At 57.1% G+C, this 19,703-nt stretch overlaps 1 protein-coding gene across 1 annotated transcript in view; it reads left to right on the forward strand.

Moving 5' to 3' along the window:
• LOC144731161 (voltage-dependent L-type calcium channel subunit alpha-1D-like) overlaps window positions 1-19,703 on the forward strand; it is a 51,741-nt gene that overhangs the window by 17,035 nt on the left and 15,003 nt on the right. Inside the window, exons 15-28 of the mRNA XM_078612126.1 lie at window positions 629-819; window positions 1,497-1,625; window positions 4,885-5,070; window positions 5,779-5,908; window positions 6,873-6,932; window positions 9,006-9,112; window positions 9,952-10,039; window positions 11,050-11,157; window positions 11,925-11,977; window positions 13,433-13,573; window positions 14,083-14,284; window positions 14,956-15,114; window positions 15,426-15,536; window positions 16,307-16,390. Coding sequence (XP_078468252.1) covers window positions 629-819; window positions 1,497-1,625; window positions 4,885-5,070; window positions 5,779-5,908; window positions 6,873-6,932; window positions 9,006-9,112; window positions 9,952-10,039; window positions 11,050-11,157; window positions 11,925-11,977; window positions 13,433-13,573; window positions 14,083-14,284; window positions 14,956-15,114; window positions 15,426-15,536; window positions 16,307-16,390 — 1,749 coding nt within the window. The remainder of the gene's footprint in view (window positions 1-628; window positions 820-1,496; window positions 1,626-4,884; window positions 5,071-5,778; window positions 5,909-6,872; window positions 6,933-9,005; window positions 9,113-9,951; window positions 10,040-11,049; window positions 11,158-11,924; window positions 11,978-13,432; window positions 13,574-14,082; window positions 14,285-14,955; window positions 15,115-15,425; window positions 15,537-16,306; window positions 16,391-19,703) is intronic.

The following is a 19,703-nucleotide window of genomic DNA, read 5'->3' on the forward strand; positions in this document are numbered from 1 at the left end:
GGACAGGTTTGTTCGTATCTCTGAAAGTTCGTAACTCGAATGTCCGTATATAGAGGAGTCCCTGTAGACTGGGTGGTTGGCCAGCCTCCGCCTGGATTGATTGGCGGACGAAAGTACCGTGTGGCTAAGGTTCCCCGAGTGCAAGCGGCAAGATGGGAGTTGCCGATCACGCGCGTGGGTGGCAGGGGGGAGAGATGTTGAATTCTCGACGATTGGCTTTGTGTTTTTGTTTTGAATTTCAAACGTTCACAGCGGTGAGAATTCGGGCCACGACATCGCCCGTGGATCATGCGCAAAATTAATGGTGACCTGTGCCTACCTTACCATCTGTCCCATGGGCACTGTCAGTGTCTCGTTTGTTCTATCTTGTCTGTACTCCCTGTACTGACTCGTCTATGCTTTAGGTACTCATTCCATCTTGCCTGTAGTTATTTTTCTTGTCTGTACGGTCTGTGTCGTCCGCACTGTCTGTCCCCTCTTTTTATCGTCCGTACACTATCTGTCCGATCTTTACCAACTGTAACCGTTCGTCTCGTCCGTACTCCGTCTCTCCTGTGCCGCTCGCGTCTCGTCCGCACCGTCTGTCACCTCTGTACCGTCTCATATCTACTCCCTCCTGTGTCTGCAGATCCTCACTGGGGAAGACTGGAACACGGTGATGTACAACGGGATCCGCGCCTACGGGGGCCCCTCCTTCCCCGGCATCCTCGTCTGCGTGTTCTTCATCATCCTCTTCATCTGCGGGAACTGTATCCTCCGCTGGCGGTGGAGACGGCGTTTGGGGTTGGGCGGGGGCGAGTCGGTCCCAGCAATGGCCCCATGAACCCTCTCGATTGTTCCGTCACTTGATTGGTTCCGTTAGGCCAGGACACGGCAACCTGCGGCTCCTGAGCCGTATGCGGCTGTTTGGTTGCCCCCCCCCCCCCTTGCGGGCAGCCGTAAAAAAAAATGTTTTACGTTTAACGTAATTTGTCGTCAAAATCAAATATGAAATGGCAGTAAATGGGTCACTATGGAATGTCTTGATGATGACAAAATTTACAACAGTTAAAACTATATTGTCAAAGAATAACTAAGGGGGGGGGACTAAATAGACGCAGTTTCTTCCATCTGCGTCTGTGTTTATGTACAAGGAGCTCTGCGTGTGATGCGGTTCATCAAACTATTTTGGACAAAAAACACAAAAAGGCTGCTGTACTTTGAAAGGTTTCCGACCGCTGTGATAGGCTGATGGGAACATCCCCAGCCCGCTTTGGCCACGACATTCGGCTGTCGTCGGTGTCTCCCCCAAAGCATTCGCGAGTAGCGGGATCTCGTCCCGGTTCAAACCATCGCCCGTCCCCACGCCCGACTCTCGGTGCGGGAACAGGGCGGTTGCTACCCGAGCGGCACCTTCCGTCTTCGTCGTTTATCGTTCGTCGGCCGGCGGTCGGCGGAAAACCTCCCCCCCCCCCCCGTTCCTTTTTGAAACCCGCGGCGATCGGGGTCCTGAGCAGCAACTCCGCGGCAGACATCCTGCTCAACGTGTTCCTGGCCATCGCCGTGGACAACCTGGCGGACGCCGAGAGCCTCACGTCGGCTCAGAAGGAGGCCGAGGAGGAGCGGGAGAGGAAGAAGACGGCGAGGTGAAGCGGCGCGGTCGGCACGGGCACCCGGTGCAGGGATAGAAACGTGCCTCCCACCCCCCCATTCAATTTCCCCCACACCCCCCCCCCCAACCACCTTTTCGTCCGTTGTGGTTGCACCGCCTGCACTCCCGTAGCCCCGGTGTCATAATCGCTCAAGTGAACAACGCAAGCAGCCGTCCTCAGGTGAAGAACAGGTCTGTCGAGAAGACAGAGTCTGTTCTTCACCTGAGGACGGCTGCTTGCATTGTGGCCGAAACGTCGTGAGAATTATTTTATAATGTTTTATTTTTATTATTTTATTATTTCCATTCTACGTGACTTTACCGAAAGAACCTGCAGTCACGAAAGCTTTAAATCAAAGGATGTCCACAATAGAGGTTTTTTTTGGGTTAGATCGCGTCAATATAATGTGTCGTTAAACTCGCCACCACCCGACACAGCCAATTAGTAAGGTTTGTCACGGAAACAAAACGTGCCAATTCGTTATTAGTACAGCACACCGGTGTGTTGGAGAGTAAACCCACAACATTTAAAATGCAAGTACTGGGTTTACTCTCCAACGTTTTGTTTACGTAACAAACCTTACTCATTGGCTGTGTTATGGATAATATCAGTCGCAAAAGCCTACGTTTTAAACTGGATGTGTTTGGCATTGTGGGAGGATTGCTCGCTGATAGTCGGGAATACATACCACAGTAGCCAAGCAGAATTTAATTGCACTCTTAGCCCTATGTATGTATGCTGAACGTCTTTTGCACCTTCCGTAGCCAACCACGCCAATCGGAGGTGCCCTAACCCTAACCACATCAGCCAGTCGGAGCCTCGTCACATCGCTAAACCCTGGCGATAGCTACACAGGCCGACTCGACCCTGACAAACCATGGCTGTGTCCGCACGCGCGCAATTCGTGGCGTCCCTCGTGAATGAGTCAGTCTTCGGCGACGAATCCATGCGTCCGCACTCGCCTCGTCGCCTGGGTAAGCAGGGCGGCAAACGCGGAGAAGCCGAAGAACGAGCTCGTGGACGCGGTGGAGGCGGAGACACAGGGCGGTGCGCTGGATGCTGCAGCTAAGGTCAGCCAGGCTGGGATGGGGGGAGGGGGGTTAGAGTGGACCTGGGCTGGGGTGGTTGTGGGCACCGGGAGGCTCCCAATACTTATTTTCCATTGCACAACCGAGCCGTGCCGGGGCCGTGTCGAGCCAGCCCGGCATGGGTCAGGAGGCACCAGGTTGGTGTTTTTTCTACTGGAAGAACCCAAGCTGGGCTGCTGACATGGGACGCGATGATGAACGGGTCGAGTCCGTGTGTAGATGACTTCGCATCCTCGCAGTGACCTGGCTGACCTCGCGCAGAACGAACGTGTCGTTATCCCTGGCCCTGCTTGGGCCCTGAGCCAGATTCAGACGTCCACTTGCAATGGGGAAATGTTAACTACCTTGCCTGGTATACAGGAGGTCGTGGGTTTGATCCCGACCCTGACGCCTGCTGTATATTTGGAGTTTGCATATATCTCTCCCCGTGGTTGCGTGGAATTTCTCTGGGTCCTCAGGTTTTTCCCTCCACATTTAGAATAAACATGCAGGTGTTTTTTGTTTGTTTAGATTGTGTAATTATATATATATATAATTATAAATGTGCGTCGTTAACCCACCACCGCCCGACACAGCTAATCAGCAATGGTTAGTCACGTGAACAGAACGTGTCATATAGTTACTACTCCAGCACTAACTGGTTGTGTGTTGGGGAGTAAACCCTCTACGACGTTTACATGTTGAGTTCTGTGACGTTTCGCTGGTGAGTACAACCGGCTTTATCAGGTGATTTTGCCCGATGTGCTGGTGGGACTCCATGATTCCGTGAGGGTCCCAGCAATAGACTTGGCTCGGAGTTGCCGGTGGGACTCCATGAGTCCGTGAGGGTCCCAGCAACGAGCTCTGCTCGGATTTACCGGTGGGAGTCCATGAGTCCGTGAGAGTCCCAGCAATGGACTTGGCTCGGGTTTGCCGGTGTCACTCCATAAGTGCATGAGGGTCCCAGCAATGGACTTGGCTCGGGTTTGCCGGTGGGACTCCATAAGTGCATGAGGGTCCTAGCAATGGACTTGGCTCGGGTTTGCCGGTGGGACTCCATGAGTCCGTGTAGGTCCCAGCAACGAGCTCGACTCGGATGTGCTGGTGGGGGAAAAGGGGTGGCAAGGATTTGTCTATCGCCTTTGAAGTGCGCCGGCCGCTCTCTCGTGCAATCCCATGTCGATGTTTCGTGCAAAAATAAAAATTGCCATTTGTGGTAACGGACTCTTGCTTGGGGGTGGCGTTTCGCCCTGCCGCTTCAGGCTGTTGGAGCGAGAGTGGATCCCAGAGGACACGAGCAGGGACCCTCACATTCTGCTACACACCCCCCAGGTTGGTTATAAATCATGGGACCCCCCCCCCCACCCCTTTCCGAGAGAGGATCGATTGGCCAGGTGACGATGCAGCGTCTGCCGCTGTTAAACGATTTAAAAAGATTTTTTATTTCACCAGATAAGGCCCACTGAGCTGTGTTGCTCTTTATCAGAAGCGAAAATTCTAGTGACCAAACACTCTAAACGCGTGACGTTGATTCTAAACGTGGAGGGGAAAACCGGGAGGACCCGGAGAAAAATCGTAGCGGCTGCGAGGGGGAGAGAGACACGCAAACTCCAAATATACAGCAGCAGGCGTCACGGTCGGAATCGAACCCACCATCTCCTGTGTACCAGGCGAGATAGTTCTCATCTCTCTACCGCCTGAAGATGCGGTCACGTTTACCCTCCGCCGTGTAAACTCTCAGCAGATTTACACCATTGGAACCTCATTTGCCAGTAAAAAATATGATAATTGTTTTTTTACCCTTCTATCTGGCAACAAAACTGACACCTTTTTTACAAGGAGTCATGCTTGCATAGACCACAATACCTGCAGTCATAATGCAAACAAAAAACATAACTCTGATAATGTGCACTGTCCTTGAAGTCGATTGGTCCACAAGGCGCACTTTGGCGTCATCTGGTCCAACCCATGTGAGACTAGGCTCAAGGAAAGCTGTCTCGGGTGTGGACCAATCGACTTCAAGGACAGTGCACATTATCAGAGTTGTGTTTTTGTTTTCATTATGACTGCAGGTATTGTGGTCTATGCAAGCATGACTCCTTGTAAAAAAGGTGTCAGTTTTATTGCCAGATAGAAGGGTAAAAAAACAATTATCCTCAGCGGATTGTTAACGGCGCAGCCCCCAGGACATCTCAAGCTGTGGATCCCTCACCAGGCAACGGGACGGATGACGACAGCGGCGACGGCGTGGCAGAGGAAGAGGGGTCGGCTGCGCGACCGCGACCCCTCCGGCTGTCCGAACTCCGCCTGCCCGAGAGGCAGCAGAGCGTGCCGCGCAGCTCCTCCTTCTTCATCTTCGGCAGCGCGAACCCGTGAGCCCTTCCCGTCGGAGCCGAGCGTCGACGCGCTGCCGCATCCCTCGACCTGCCCAAATGAGCTCCGATACGGGGGCCTCGCCTCCCATTCGCAGCCCGGAGGCAAATCGGTGCAATTTTCCTCGTTCGCGTGGTGGGGACGAGTTTGCCCGAGGGACGATCACTCCTGATTTTTGCCCCACACCCCCCACAAAAGTGGTACTGATTTTATCGACCCTCCTACCCCACCCTGAGGGAGGATCGCCGCCCCTCCCCCTCACCACCCCACCCCTCGCCACCACCCCTCCCCCCTTGCCATCCGCCCCTCGACAACCCTCCCCCTCGCCCCCCCCACCTCGCTCCCCCTCGCCAACCCCCCTCGCCACCTCCCCCCTTGCCACCCCCCTCTCGCCACCCCTCGCCCCCCCCACCTCGCCCCCTCGCCCCCCCCAACCTCGCCCCCCCCGCCACCCCCCCTCTCGCAACCCCTCGCCCCCCCCACCTCGCCCCCCCCCGCCACCCCCCCCCCTCGCCAGGCCCCCTCGCCCCCCCTCTTGGAGATGGCACACTCTCGTTTGCAAGCTCGTCCACTTTTAGCGCAATCTGACAAGAGGGGGGGCTTTTCCGGTCAAAATTTTGAGTGCGCGGCCTCAAAGAGAACGTGGCGGACAACCCGCCTCACCCCCACCCCCCCCACCCCACCGCCCCTTCTTTCTGTCTCCCCAGCGTCCGCGTGTTCTGTTTTCGGGTCGTAAACCGCCTGACCTTCGCCAACTTCATCCTGGCCGTCATCATCCTGAGCAGCCTCGCGCTGGGTGCCGAGGATCCCATCCAGCCACACTCGCTGCGCAACCAGGTTCACACACGCCTCCAGTTTGACACGTGCAAGCGGGCGTAGCCGTTCGGCTTTCGCGGCCAATATTACTCGCGATAATGGGTATGGTGGGGTTTGGGGTTAGATCGCCTCAAAATGTAAATGCGTCGTTCTCCCACCACCACCACCACCGCCGCCACCCGACGCAGCCCATTGGGTGAGGTTTTTCACGTGAAAGAAACGTGCCGATTAGTTACTAGTTCAGCACACTGGCTGTGTGTTGGAGAGCAAACCCACGACGTTTACAATTCGAGTACGACGTTTCGAGTGGCTTGCAGATGGCGCGTTGACGCCGTGTGTTCACTCGCAGCGCGTGGCGTGACGCGGTACCGAGCTGCATTGGCTTCCGGTTGCCGAACGAATTCGTTACGAGGTCGCACTCGTTACGCACACAAAGCGCTTGCCACAAATGAACCACAATCACCTCGCTGATCTCGTCAAGGGGCTATAAACCATCACGCGAACTCCGGTCATCTTCGCAGCTGCTTTTGACGAACCATCGAACAAAGACGGTTACCGCATCACGCGCTTTCAGATGCGCTTCTGTGGCCGTTTGGAGTGCTCTCCCTTCCGATATTAGGGAGCCACTGGGAGCTACGCACTTTTAAATCATCCAGATTGAAAACTCATTTGTTTAAAACTGCTTTTTGTGATTAGTTTGTTGTCCTTCCTCCGAACCTTTGATTAGAACGCTTGGCTACGTACGGTGCGAAAGAAGTTCAACGTGCACACGTACATAGACTCACACAGTCACTCACTCGCTCACATAGTCACTCATCCACACACTCACCCACCCTCCGATTAGCACGGTTGGCTACGTACTGTGCGAAAGAAGTTCAGCATATACACGTACATAGACTCACACAGTCACTCACCCACTCACATAGTCACTCATCCACACACTCACCCACCCTCCGATTATCACGGTTGACATTTTCGTTTTCAGATCCTGGGATACGCCGATTACCTCTTCACCGGCATCTTCACGCTGGAGATCCTCATGAAGGTGACCGCCGCGTGTCCCGCCTCCCGCGCCTTCACGGACCGTCGCGATGAGACGCGTCGCGATGAGACGCGTCGCGTTGAGCAATCATCAGGCGCGCGTGGTGTGTCGTGACCGAATGTCAATGGCGTGGTGATGACATCATCAGCTCAGGGGGTGCGGCGATCGGTCAGCGTGGGGGGCCCCCAACATCTGATTTGTCTCGCACGGTCGCACCCAGGCTATTGCTGTATAGCGCGGGTTCCTCTTGCCTAATCACGCCATTACGTGTGTGCGGGGAGTGGTGGTGTAGCGGTTAGCGCGCTGCGCTACGAACCTGGCGACCCGAGTTTGATTCCCGCATACGACCAGCACCAGTGGCAAATGTGTGAACCAGTCCTGGGCCTCCCCTAGGTCGACTCAGCCTCAAATGAGTACCCAGTGCTGCGCATAAACATCAGCACCGGGGAGACAAAGGCGGCCGGGCGTGGTGCTGGCCACCCACCCCCTCGTGTGCCGTTCCGGCCTTTATAGGTGCTCGCTAACAGCACTTGCCCCAACAGTTTGTTCAGGCTATACGGGGGATCTTTGTATTATGTGTGGTTAATGCAAATTTGATGCTTTGCAGTCGGTGTCTTATTTGGTGTTTGAACATCTTGCCAGAAAAGGTAAACGCCTATTATTTTTTTCATCAAGAAAAGTACATATACAATGGCCGACGTTTCGGGCACTGGGTCCTTCACAGCACACAGAGAGGCCAGCGGAGAGGTAGAGTGGATAAAGGGTTGGAGACGGAACTTCATATACAACCATGGGGCCCGAAACATAATTCAATTACGCAAATGTTTCCTGACAGAACAGTTTTTTTCACGCAGTCCACTTTGTGATCCATTCCTGGGTTCAATTATCGTCTCTATGGACGTGGTTTGGGGCCGGCCACACCATACCCTCCTCCAGCGTGCCGGCCGCAAACAGGTGCTCGCTAACAGCACTTGCCCCAAAACAGTGCGGTGAAGGCTTCTCCGGGAGATCTTTATGTAATGACGACTTGACAATAGGTTTTGCCCCTTTTTTTCTGACAACAGAACAGGTGTTACGATGTTCAAACACCAAACTGAAACCTTTTACAAGGAATCATGTCTGCATTAACCACACTACTTGTGGTCAGAATGAAAAAAAACTCTGATAATATATTCATTGTCCTTGAAACTGATTGGTCCACACCAGAAACATCTTTCTTTTGAGCCTCGTTTCAAGACCAGAGGACGCCAAAACGCCTTTTGTAGAAGGTTTCAGTTTGGTGTTTTAACATCTTAACACCTGTTATGTTGCCAGAAAGAAAATGGGAAAAACCTATTATCATATTTTGATACTAGCAAAGGAGGTCCCATGATAATGACGACTTGACACACTTATGTTGAGATGGCACTCGATTGAAGGCACGTTCACTTGACATCAGGCGGAGACCCCCACTGCAACAGCCCCGAGTCTCCCGCGCATCTCCCTCTTATATACCGACACGAGGCCACGACCCCATTCCCGAACCTTCTCGCTCACTCTGGACGCTCGCTCCACCGGCAGACTCTACCGTAACCTGGCCGTGCTCCCTTCTCGATCATTCCCGAAACCACTAGTGCATTCGCACTGCAGGCTGACTCCCCAGTCATTACCTCCCGTGGCGACTAGCCCATTCGCACTGCAGGCTGACTCCCCTGTCATTACCTCCCGTGCCCACTAGTCCACTCACACTGCAGGCTGACTCCCCTGTCATTACCTCCCGTGGTCACTAGTCCACTCACACTGCAGGCTGACTCCCCTGTCATTACCTCCCGTGGCCACTAGTGCATTCGCACTGCAGGCTGACTCCCCTGTTATTACCTCCCGTGGCCACTAGTCCATTCACACTGCAGGCTGACTCCCCTGTCATTACCTCCCGTGGCCACTAGTCCACTCACACTGCACGCTGACTCCCCTGTCGTTACCTCCCGTGCCCACTAGTGCATTCGCACTGCAGGCTGACTCCCCTGTTATTACCTCCCGTGGCCACTAGTCCACTCACACCGCATGTTGACTCCACATGTGTGTCCGTGCGTGCAGCTCACAGCGTACGGAGCGTTTCTGCACAAGGGCTCCTTCTGCCGGAGCTGCTTCAACTTGCTGGACCTGCTGGTGGTGGGGGTCTCCCTCCTGTCCTTCGGCATGCAGTACGCACAGCGGCACGCACCGTGCCGTACACACGCAGCGTGCGGTACACACACACACGTGGAAGTACACAGAGCCGCACGCAGCGTGTGGTACACAGGCAGCGTGGAGTACGCACAGCGGCACGCAACTTGCAGTACACATTGCAGTATACACACTGCAGTACGCACTGTACTGTCGCGGCAGAGACCCCACGTGTGTCGCGTGCCGCCGTCCCCCCCCCCCCCCCCCGCTGTCCCCCCCCCCCCCGCTGTCCCCCCCCCCCCGCTGTCCCCCCCCCCCCGCTGTCCCTCCCCCCCCCCCCGCTGTCCTCCCCCCCGCTGTCCCCCCCCCCCCCGCTGTCCCCCCCCCCCCGCTGTCCCCCCCCCCCCGCTGTCCCCCCCCCCCCGCTGTCCCCCCCCCCCGCTGTCCCCCCCCCCCCCGCTGTCCCCCCCCCCCCCCCGCTGTCCCCCCCCCCCGCCGTCCCCCCCCCCCCCCCGCTGTCCCCCCCCCCCCCGCTGTCCCCCCCCCCCGCTGTCCCCCCCCCCCGCTGTCCCCCCCCCCGCTGTCCCCCCCCCCCCCCGATGTCCCCCCCCCCCCCGCTGTCCCCCCCCCCCGCTGTCCCCCCCCCCCCGCTGTCCCCCCCCCCCCGCTGTCCCCCCCCCCCGCTGTCCCCCCCCCCCCCCGATGTCCCCCCCCCCCCGCTGTCCCCCCCCCCCCGCTGTCCCCCCCCCCCCGCTGTCCCCCCCCCCCGCTGTCCCCCCCCCCCGCTGTCCCCCCCCCCCCCCGCTGTCCCCCCCCCCCCGCCGTCCCCCCCCCCCCCGCTGTCCCCCCCCCCCCCCCCCCCGCTGTCCCCCGGCAGGTCGAGCGCCATCTCCGTGGTGAAGATCCTGCGCGTGCTGCGCGTGCTGCGTCCACTCCGCGCCATCAACCGCGCCAAGGGCCTCAAGGTACGCCGCCTCCGGCCCCCGAGGAGCCGCTCGGCCCGCCCGTGACAATCCGTGGGACGCGCTCGGCGATGATGGGACGGTGGGGGGGGGGGGCCTCGACCGGACTCGAAGGTGGAGGCAGTGCCCCTCTCCCGTGCCGCTGTGCGCCTGCCTCGGCAAGGCGAGCGTGTCGATAATAATGACGACGAACGACGTTTAGGAAGAACGGTAAAAGTGCAGGCGGTGGGCTAAATGTTACGCTCGGGCTCACGGAGCGAACGAGATGGAGAAACGGGGAAACGATCCGCATGAGACGCATAAGGGAAACGGGCGCGGCACGCGGACTTAGAGGAGAGATGGGGCTGATGGGGCACGGGAGGACGTGGAGCTGAGTGGCGGTGTCAAGGCCGGCCTCTGTGGAGGAGGCTCGTGAGGGACGCTGCTGCTGCTACTGGGCAGTGGGAGGCAGTCGCCCTGCAGTTACAACGGAGGGCAGAGGAGCGACGCTCACAACAACGAGCGGAACGCCGGGCGGCTAAAACGCAGCAAGTTGCACAGTAGGGCGCGCAGGTGATGCGTCGGCCCGTCGTCTCAAGTCAGTCGACCCGTGGCACCTGCAGGGTCTGTCCCGTGACCTGGCAGCAGCGAGCCTTCGACACTTCACGTGACAGTCTCGACGTGCACCTAGCCTGGCACGAGCGCAGTGGCGACGTCACCGCCACTTGGCTGCCGTTGACGCCGTTGATCGTCTTTCGTGCGCGCGCGTTTGAGACGGTGAGCGAGAGTGACGCGCGTGCGTGTGCGCAAATGCGCCGTGTGAATTTGTGTGCGTGCGTGTGTGTGCGCGTGCGCGCGTGTGCGCTCACGCGTGTGCTCGCCCGTACGCGCGTCTCTACATGCCTGTCCGTGCATGTATGTGCACTTGTGTGTGTGCGTACGCACGTGCACAAGTGTGTGTGTGTGTGTGTGCGCACGCGTGCTTCTGCGCGTGTGCGTGCGCGTGCGTCTGCGCGTGTCTGCGGACGACGCAGCACGTGGTGCAGTGCGTGTTCGTGGCGTTGCGAACCATCGGGAACATCCTCCTGGTCACCACGCTGCTCCAGTTCATCTTCGCGTGCGTCGGCGTGCAGCTCTTCAAGGTTTGAGACCGTGCGGTGGCATCATCATCAGTGTCGTCATCATCATCATCGTCATCATCATCGTCGTCATCATCATTGTCCTCATCATCATCGTCATCATCATCATCGGCGGGGGCTGCCTCCGTCGCCATTCCAAGCCAGTGACGTAGACGTCGCGCAGACGAGCGCAGCGCCCCTGAACCCCGCCCGTAGCCTTTGACAGGCGAGCAACTATTAAGGCCGGCACGGTGGTGTAGCCGGGGTTCCGTTCTCGGCCACACCTCCCCCCCTGCTAGAGGTACCCGTTTAAGGCTGAGTCGACCTAGGGGAAGCCCAGATTAGAGGTGATGATGGTTACCTGGAACCCAGCGCCCCTCCCCCTCCCCACCTCCTTTGCGTAACTGATCACTGATGTTGGCCGTGAGTGGGGATCGAACTCGGGTGGGGTTGCCCGGTTCACGGAGCAGTGCCGCTACCCACGGTGTCACCGCTCATTGTCAGGCGTGTTCTACGCGTGTCTCATGTGCTACACGTGCTATGCGTCTTGTATGTTGTATGCATGTCCCGTGTCACGTGTGCTGTGTGTCGTGCGTTTTTACGCGCGCTGTGCACCATGCATGTTGCATGCGTGTCTCACATGTGACACGTGCTATGTGGTTTAATTACGATCTGTGGCTCACGTGTCATGTCAAAAGCGTCAGGCGTGTTGCATGCTCGTCTCACATCTCACGTGTAATGCGTCACGCGTGTTGCACGCTCGTCTCGCGTGCCGTGTGTGCCGTGAGCAGGGGAAGCTGTTCAGCTGCACCGATCAGTCAAAGCACAACCCGAGCGAGTGCAGGTCCGTGCCCTCCCAAGTCCGTATCCAACGAGTTTGAGTAACGGTGAACCCATTGATTGATTGATGGGCGCCGCGGTGGCTAGGAGATGTTACCTACCTCGCCTGGTACACAGGAGGTCGTGGGTTCGATCCCGACCTTGACGCCTGCTGCTGTATATTTGGAGTATGCGTCTCTCTCTCTCTCTCCCTGTGGTCGCGTGGATTTTTCTCCGGGTCCCATAGACTCACATAGAGACCCATACATTTCCATAGAGAACTAATAGACTTACATAGAGACCCATAGACTCACATAGAGACAAATAGACTCACAGAGATAATCATAAACTCACATAGAGACCCATAAACTTCCATAGAGACCCATAGACTCGCACAGAGATCCATAGACTCACATAGAGACCCATACACTCCCATAAAGATCAATAGACTCACATAGAGACCAATAGACTCACATAGAGACCAATAGACTCACAGAGATACCCATAGACTCACATAGAGTCCCATAGACTAGTATAGAGACCCATAGACGTAGACTGAGCATTGGTTAAACCGGGTTCCCAAGCGAAGCGGGGTTGATGGTCTCAACCCGGTCACCAATGACTGCACGAGAGAGAGAGAGAAAGAAAACCACAGTCACATCCACGAAGCTGGCCAAATGGGTTGTCGTCCCCGCTAACGAGTTACTTCGTTACGGTCTCGTTAACCCCGCTCCCGTTCCGAGACGTCTGCAAGTCGCGGGGTGGGGGAGGGGGGTCCCCGTTCACCGCCGCATCTCGGAACGCGCGAGCGGCTCAGCGTTCATTTTATTGAGGGAGGCGTAGTAGTAGCGCCGCTGTTTTTTAAGACATTGTTACTCACCGCACAGAACCGTAGCGACACGACCGCCGCCACTCTACGATAGCCGGCGCCAAAACTGCCGCACGCCCTCCCCGCATGACCTTGTGGTAGTCTCGGTGCAGCGATAAAGCTATTTTAATTTTAGTCTTTTTTCGGTCCCGTTCTGATGACGTACGTCATCGGTACACGTACGTCATCGGTACACGTACACCATCGGTACACGTACGTCATCGGTACACGTACACCATCGGTACACGTACGTCATCGGTACACGTACACCATCGGTACACGTACGTCATCGGTACACGTACACCATCGGTACACGTACGTCATCGGTACACGTACGTCATTGGTACACCTACGTTATCGGTACACGTACGTCATTGGTACACGTACGTCATCGGTACACGTACGTCATTGGTACACGTACGTCATCGGTACACGTACGTCATTGGTACACGTACGTCATCGGTACACGTACGTCATCGGTACACGTACGTCATTGGAACGGGAAAAGGTTTTAGCTGAGCTGAGCCATGTTTGGACCGTAGGTCGGCGAGCGCACATTGTTGTTGTTGTCGTTGTTGTTGTTTTGTGAGCATGGCGTCATCCTCCGTACAGGGGATACTTCGTCGTCGTGCGGGAGCACGGGCCTCCCGTGGCCGTGAGGCGCGAGTGGCAGAACAGCGAGTACAACTTCGACGACGTCCTCTCCGGCATGCTCACCCTCTTCACCGTGTCCACCTTCGAGGGCTGGCCCGGGTGAGTGTCAGCGCTCACCCTTCTTCACCGTTTCCACCTTCGAAGGCTGGCCCGGGTGAGTGTCAGCGCTCACCCTTCTTCACCGTGTCCACCTTCGAAGGCTGGCACGGGTGAGTGGCACTGCCCATAGCGATCCGCGTGCCACGTACCGCCAGTGAGTCTCACTGTCCAGAGTGAGTGTCACTTTTATAGTGCGCTGTGAGTTTGACCTCCGGTGGCCATGATGCTGATGAGAGTGATAATGACGCTGCTACTACTGCTCGTGATAATAATGCGCGTGTTCATGACGATGACGATTGTGAGGATGCTGGTTATCGTACTGACGATGACGACGATGTTGGTGATCCTGCCGATGATGATGCTGCTGATGATGATAGTGATAGCGATGTCGACGCTGATGATATCGGTGATGACGGTGATCCTGGCGATGCCGCCGACAATCACGAAGGCGACAGCGATCTTGACGCCGCTGGCGATGTCGACGCTGACCTTCCCGTCGTCCCCCGCAGGCTGCTGTACAAGGCCATCGACTCTCGGGCAGAGGACTTGGGCCCGGCACACAACCACCGCCTGGCCGTGTCCATCTTCTTCATCGTCTACATCATCATCATCGCCTTCTTCATGATGAACATCTTCGTGGGCTTCGTCATCATCACGTTCCAGGCGCAGGGCGAGCAGGAATTCGAGAACTGCGAGCTGGACAAGAACCAGGTGAGGTGACGTGCGCACGCTTCCTCTCCGCCGTGATCTATCCACTGCTGTATGAAGGTCTTTATCTCCCCCACCACCCCCTGTTGTGTGACATTGGAACCGATATTTTCATTCTCAGAGCTGGACTGTATCCAAATTAAGTGCAACAGAACCCGAAATCTACGTGACCAGGGCGGAGTCCATCAACCTCACCACTCGCAAGAAGCCAGTTCAGTGGCAACTCAGTCTATTGGAGTGTACAGCTATCATTGCGCCTCTCTGGGTCTCTCTGTGAGGTTATGGGTCTCGATGAGGTTATGAGTCTCTGTGTAAATCTATGGGTGTCTGTGTAAACCGGAGGTGACCAGGGCAGGGTCCATCGGCCCGCGAGTCTTGAGATCCGCGTTGTTTTTGTCTTTAGCCTATTGTCCCCCCCCCCCCACCTCCGATTAACACGGTCGGCTACTTGCGGCGCGAAAGGAGTTCAACATGTGCACACGTGACATCGTCCACAATTATCGCAGGCGGCTGAAACCCGGATTCGTATGCGGCCGGCTCCTTGTCTCTTGACCCCTCTGGGCCGCTCGGCCACCTCACCCTGAATGTGAACCTCTCCCGTGCACATCGCCCTGTCCCTCCGCCTCTCCCGCCGACGCCGCCGCCCGCCCGCCTGCCCGCCCGCCCGCGGCCAGCGCAAGTGCGTGGAGTACGCGCTGAAGGCCCGCCCGCTCAAGAGGCAGATGCCCGCGGGAGCCAGGCAGCGGTGGGTGTGGAGCGTCGTCACCTCCACGCCCTTCGAGTACCTCATGTTCGTCCTCATCCTCCTCAACACGCTGTGCCTCGCCTCGCAGGTGCGTGGCCGCCCGACGGCGAGCGGGCGTCGAGTCACGGGCGAGCGTGGGGCGTGGCGGTTGGGGGGTGGAGGGGGTGGGCGGCTCTGCCGCTCGTCCGTCGTTCCTCGTGCCTCTTGAATCGTTCGCGCTCCCTTGGAGAGCCGGCGACGCGTCACAAGTTACCGTCGCGTGACATCGACACGAGCGACCTTCTCGCGTGCCCGCCTCTTCCTCGCTTCCCACGGTGGCCGGAGAAGGCCACGTTGTTGTACTGGAGTCGTTAATTTCGTTCTGCTTGTTGTTGTCTTGTTGTTGTTGTTGTTGCGCAGCACCACGGACAGAGCAAGGGATTCAGCCGCTTCATGGACATTTGCAACGTGATCTTCACCGTGCTGTTCGCTCTCGAGATGCTGCTCAAGCTCATCGCCTTCCAGCTGAGGGTGAGGCGAGCGCCGCAAACACCCGACTCGTGGAGTCAGACTCGGTGGAACGCAGCTCTCCACCCCACCACCACCGCCCCTCCCCCACCGCCCCCAGTCGGATCCACTTGGCTGAGCCGTCGCCCACCCACCGCCGTGCCGACCGCCGATGGCGCTTGTGGGCGATTACTTTAGGAGCGGTCGCCCCGCACTGCAGTCGCTGCGGCCAACCTCTCAAGAGCAGGGGTTGGCAAACCTTTCTGTGGCCGAAATAGTTCAAGAGGCTCATATCACACGCAGAGCTACTCGTACACAAACAAATTCTGACGGTTATTCTTGTACATTGTCTTCCCCAAAACATTCCATAGTGACTCCATTCCTTGCCATATTTAATCAAATATTATTACGTTAAATTACGTTTAAGATTTAAGGGGGAGAGAAACACACAAACTCCAAATATACAGCAGGCGTCGTCAGAGTCGGGATCGAACCCATGCCCTCCTGCATACCAGGCGAGGTAGTTAACCTCTCCTAGCCACCGTGATGAAGAATCACAGACACTCATGGACGTGTCCCGCCCTCGGTCACCGTCACTTTTATTGACCTGCACCAGTCCACTCTTTGTACAAACTTCTTTATTAATGACGGCCTTCCACCCCTATGCTCCTTCCTCCTTCTCCCCTCCCCCCTCCGCCCCCTCCTCCTCCTCCCCTCCCCCCCTCCTCCCCCCTCCTCCTCCTCCCCTCCCCCCTCCTCCTCACCCCCCCTCTTCCTTGCCCCCCCCTGCGTAGGGCTACTTCAGCGACCCGTGGAACACATTCGACTTCCTCATCGTCGTAGGCAGCGTCATCGACGTCGTCGTCAACGAGCAGGAGGTGAGGGGGCACGGGCGCCGCGGTTACGGTGAAATCGGATTCCCGAAGAAATCGCCGATCAATATATGGAAGACAGTAGGCTTTCTTGATCGCATCGATTCGCCACCCAGTCAATCCGGGAGCCGGCTCGGCGTTGACCGTAATTTGCGGGTTAATCGCCGTGTCGCTTCACTGCCGTAATCGATCCACGCATCGAGTAATCCCATTGGGTCGGTAGAGCGTCGTGTGACATGCTCGCACCTCTCTCTTTGTTTTTTGATTGGACAAAATATCTGCACCGTCAGTGATTCCACCGCGGCCCGTTTTTTTTTTGCGCTTGCACTGCGGGTGCCAGCGCGCGTGACGCTGACCCCGCCGCGGTGACCTTGCTGCGGTGACGCCCCACAGTGACCCCCGCGGTGACCCCGCCGTGGTGACCCCCCACAGTGACCCCCGCGGTGACCCTCCGCAGTGACCCCCCCCGCCTCCAACGAGTTTCCTTGTCGCGCTATCCTGGCGCACCCACGATTGGCTCCACCGCGGAGTTCCCGAGGGAAGCTCCCCTGGCGCGTGGGGGGGGGGGGGGTGCGGGGCGGCCGGACCGATCGTCGGAGCAACCACCGCGCCCCGACGGCCGAGTGGCACAGGCCGGCTGGGAAACACGTCGGAGAGCCGCACAGCCCCACCGCGGGGCAACACTACGCCCCCCGCCACCCCTTGCCGCCCTCCCGAGTACAAAATTCTGGATTTTCGAGCAAAGCAAAACGCGACCCGAATTGGTGCAGTTGGCGGGCAACTCGTTGAGGCAGCTGCCATCCCGGGGCGTCTGCGGGTTCCAGCTGTGTTAACAATAAACGACTCCGGGCAACGCATTTACACGTTGGCCCAATTTTCTGCTGGTTTTGCGAGATATTCTACTTCACGTGATCATGTATGCCCCGGGTTTTTATGCATCTCGGAGGTAGGCAAACCCCTGAGCGTACTGCGTCATTGCTGGCAATGGCCTGGGTCGTACGCAAGAGCTCTGGAAGTGATGGGTCGGTCAGGTGGTTAAGGTGTTTCGTGGGTCGCGCTAACCGCTGCTTGGCTCTGTTTTCTAACAGCTGTTGTTGCTTTGCTGCAAGTTCCCCTCCACCACCGCTGGTGCGCTTCTGGTAAGAACTCCCACGGGCTGCACGGTGCCAGATCAGAGGTTTTCTCGGCTAAGCCGTTCTGGCACCTCCGCCCGCTTCTCCTGGCCCCCGTCGCCGTATCGTGGCAAAACCCCGGTCTGTCGCGGCACGGCGATATCAGGATATGCGCAGTAAACACGCAGGTCGAACGGCCGGTCGCGTGCGGTTGGGTAAAGTGCGGGCGACTCCCGCCCTCTTCCAAAACATCTGGCCAGCGTGGAAGAGTAGGCCAAGTTATCCTCGAGAGCGGCGCGGTTCCAGATCTCTCACCCCGTGGCCGCGTGGATTTTTTTCCGGGTCCTCCGGTTTTGTCCCCTGCACGTTTAGAATCGACGTCGCGCGTTCAGAGCATTTGGCCACTGTAAATGTCCACGTGGCGACGATAAGCCGCCTCGTTGGGCTATCATTCGTGATAGCCAGGTCGCTTCAGTAGGAAAAATGAAATATCTAGATGTCATATATATCTTTTTTTTTCTTCTTCTTGGTGCTTGAGATGGGGAGAGAGGGGGGGGCAACTCTGCCAACCACGCTTTTGGCACCCACGCTGTTGTGCTTGTCAGCCGTAATACAGGTTTTTTGGGGGGTTAAATCACGTAAATATACGTGTCGTTTTAAAGCTTCCGTGACTGCAGTGATTCATCTTCTTGGTTCTTTCGGTAAAGTCACGTAGAAGGGAAATAATAAAATAATAAAAATAAAACATAATAAAATAATTCTCACGGCGTTTCGGCCACAACGCAAGCAGCCGTCCTCAGGTGAAGAACAGGTCTGTCGGGAAGACAGCGTCTGAATGAAACACCCCAGGCTTGGAGCGTATATTTAAGCTGGGTTGAAGGGGGAAGAGCGCCTTGACAAAAGAATTTGCATATCAAGAGGGATTTAGCATATTTATGGGAAATGCAGATATGGGATTAGTCACTACTTGTGAAATGCGTAGGAGGTGGGTGGGTGGTTTCAAAGTCATATTATGCCCGTGCACTATGCAGGATTAGCAGCATCAAAGGGAGGGGATAGGGGTAGCATTAATAAAGGGGAAGGAATGTTAATAGTATGTAGCTGCAGTAACTAAACCACCACGTAAAAAACTAAAAAAAATGTCACCATATATAGTTGAAGAAAAACAAATGAAGAATCTGGCAGGGCGATTAGCTCCTGCTCACCATCGAGTGATGGGCGCCCTGCGACAGTTCCGCAGGTCGCGGGCACTTCCCACGGCGGCTCTCCTAGCGGTGGGTGGCGGCTCGTTCTCTCTGACCCCGTGCCCCCTACTGGACGTCCGTAGGGGAAAAGAAGAGCTTCGTAGCTCATCGGATTTCTCCAGGACAATTCAAGACTCCCGATTTTTGAGAGCGGCTGTCTGTGGCTCCCTCTGGCGGAGGCCCTCTCCCAAGCGCAGCGGTGGCGCCGTGAGCAAACCAATCGCGGGGGGCCGCGTATTTACCTCCACCCTTGCCCCCGGCCGCGCCCCCCCCCCCAATCTTTAATAACCGTGCGACACCGTGAACGACCGTGCGTGCCGCGTCAACCCCGCGGTCGCGTTTGCCGCCGCGACAAAAAATGTGGCACCGCTGCGTCGTCTGAGCGGTATCGACGGGAGAAAGGAAACCTCTGATCAGGGCCTCCTCCACGTGGTGCCCTGTTGGGTGCTGGCCAGGAGCTATGTGGGCAGCTCGGGTCAGCAGGCCCCGTGTGCTTTCATTTCTTGTCCAGAGTTTTTGGGGGAGGGGGGTGGGGGTTAATTTGACATGTGGCCCCCCCTCCCTTCCACCCCCTGCACCGCCCCCTCCCCTCCCCCCCCCGCTCACGAACAATGCACGCTCGCACTCGCAAAGGATCGCGTGTCGTTTGGTTAAGGTGAAATAAATTTTTTATTTTTCTAAGGGATCCTTTCGGCAAAGAGTTTTGTGAATGCTGAGCCGGCCGCCGCTCAGATCCTGGGTTTTCGGATCCACGTTGCTGCCAGCCCCACGATTTAAGCCGGGTTCCCAAGTGCGGTTTTAGCCGATGGTCCCGGCTCTCGTCGCGGATGACTCGCAGAGAGAGAGAGACCCCTAGACGTTCACGAAGGCCCATAGGCCCAAATAGAAACCCATGAGCTCACATAGAGACTCGAAGGCACTCGCATAGACTTGGTTGTTATTAAACCTGGTTCCTAAGCGTGT

Source organism: Lampetra planeri, chromosome 38, assembly GCF_965212315.1.
Source record: "Lampetra planeri chromosome 38, kcLamPlan1.2.h2, whole genome shotgun sequence".
Taxonomy (NCBI): Eukaryota; Metazoa; Chordata; class Hyperoartia; order Petromyzontiformes; family Petromyzontidae; genus Lampetra; species Lampetra planeri.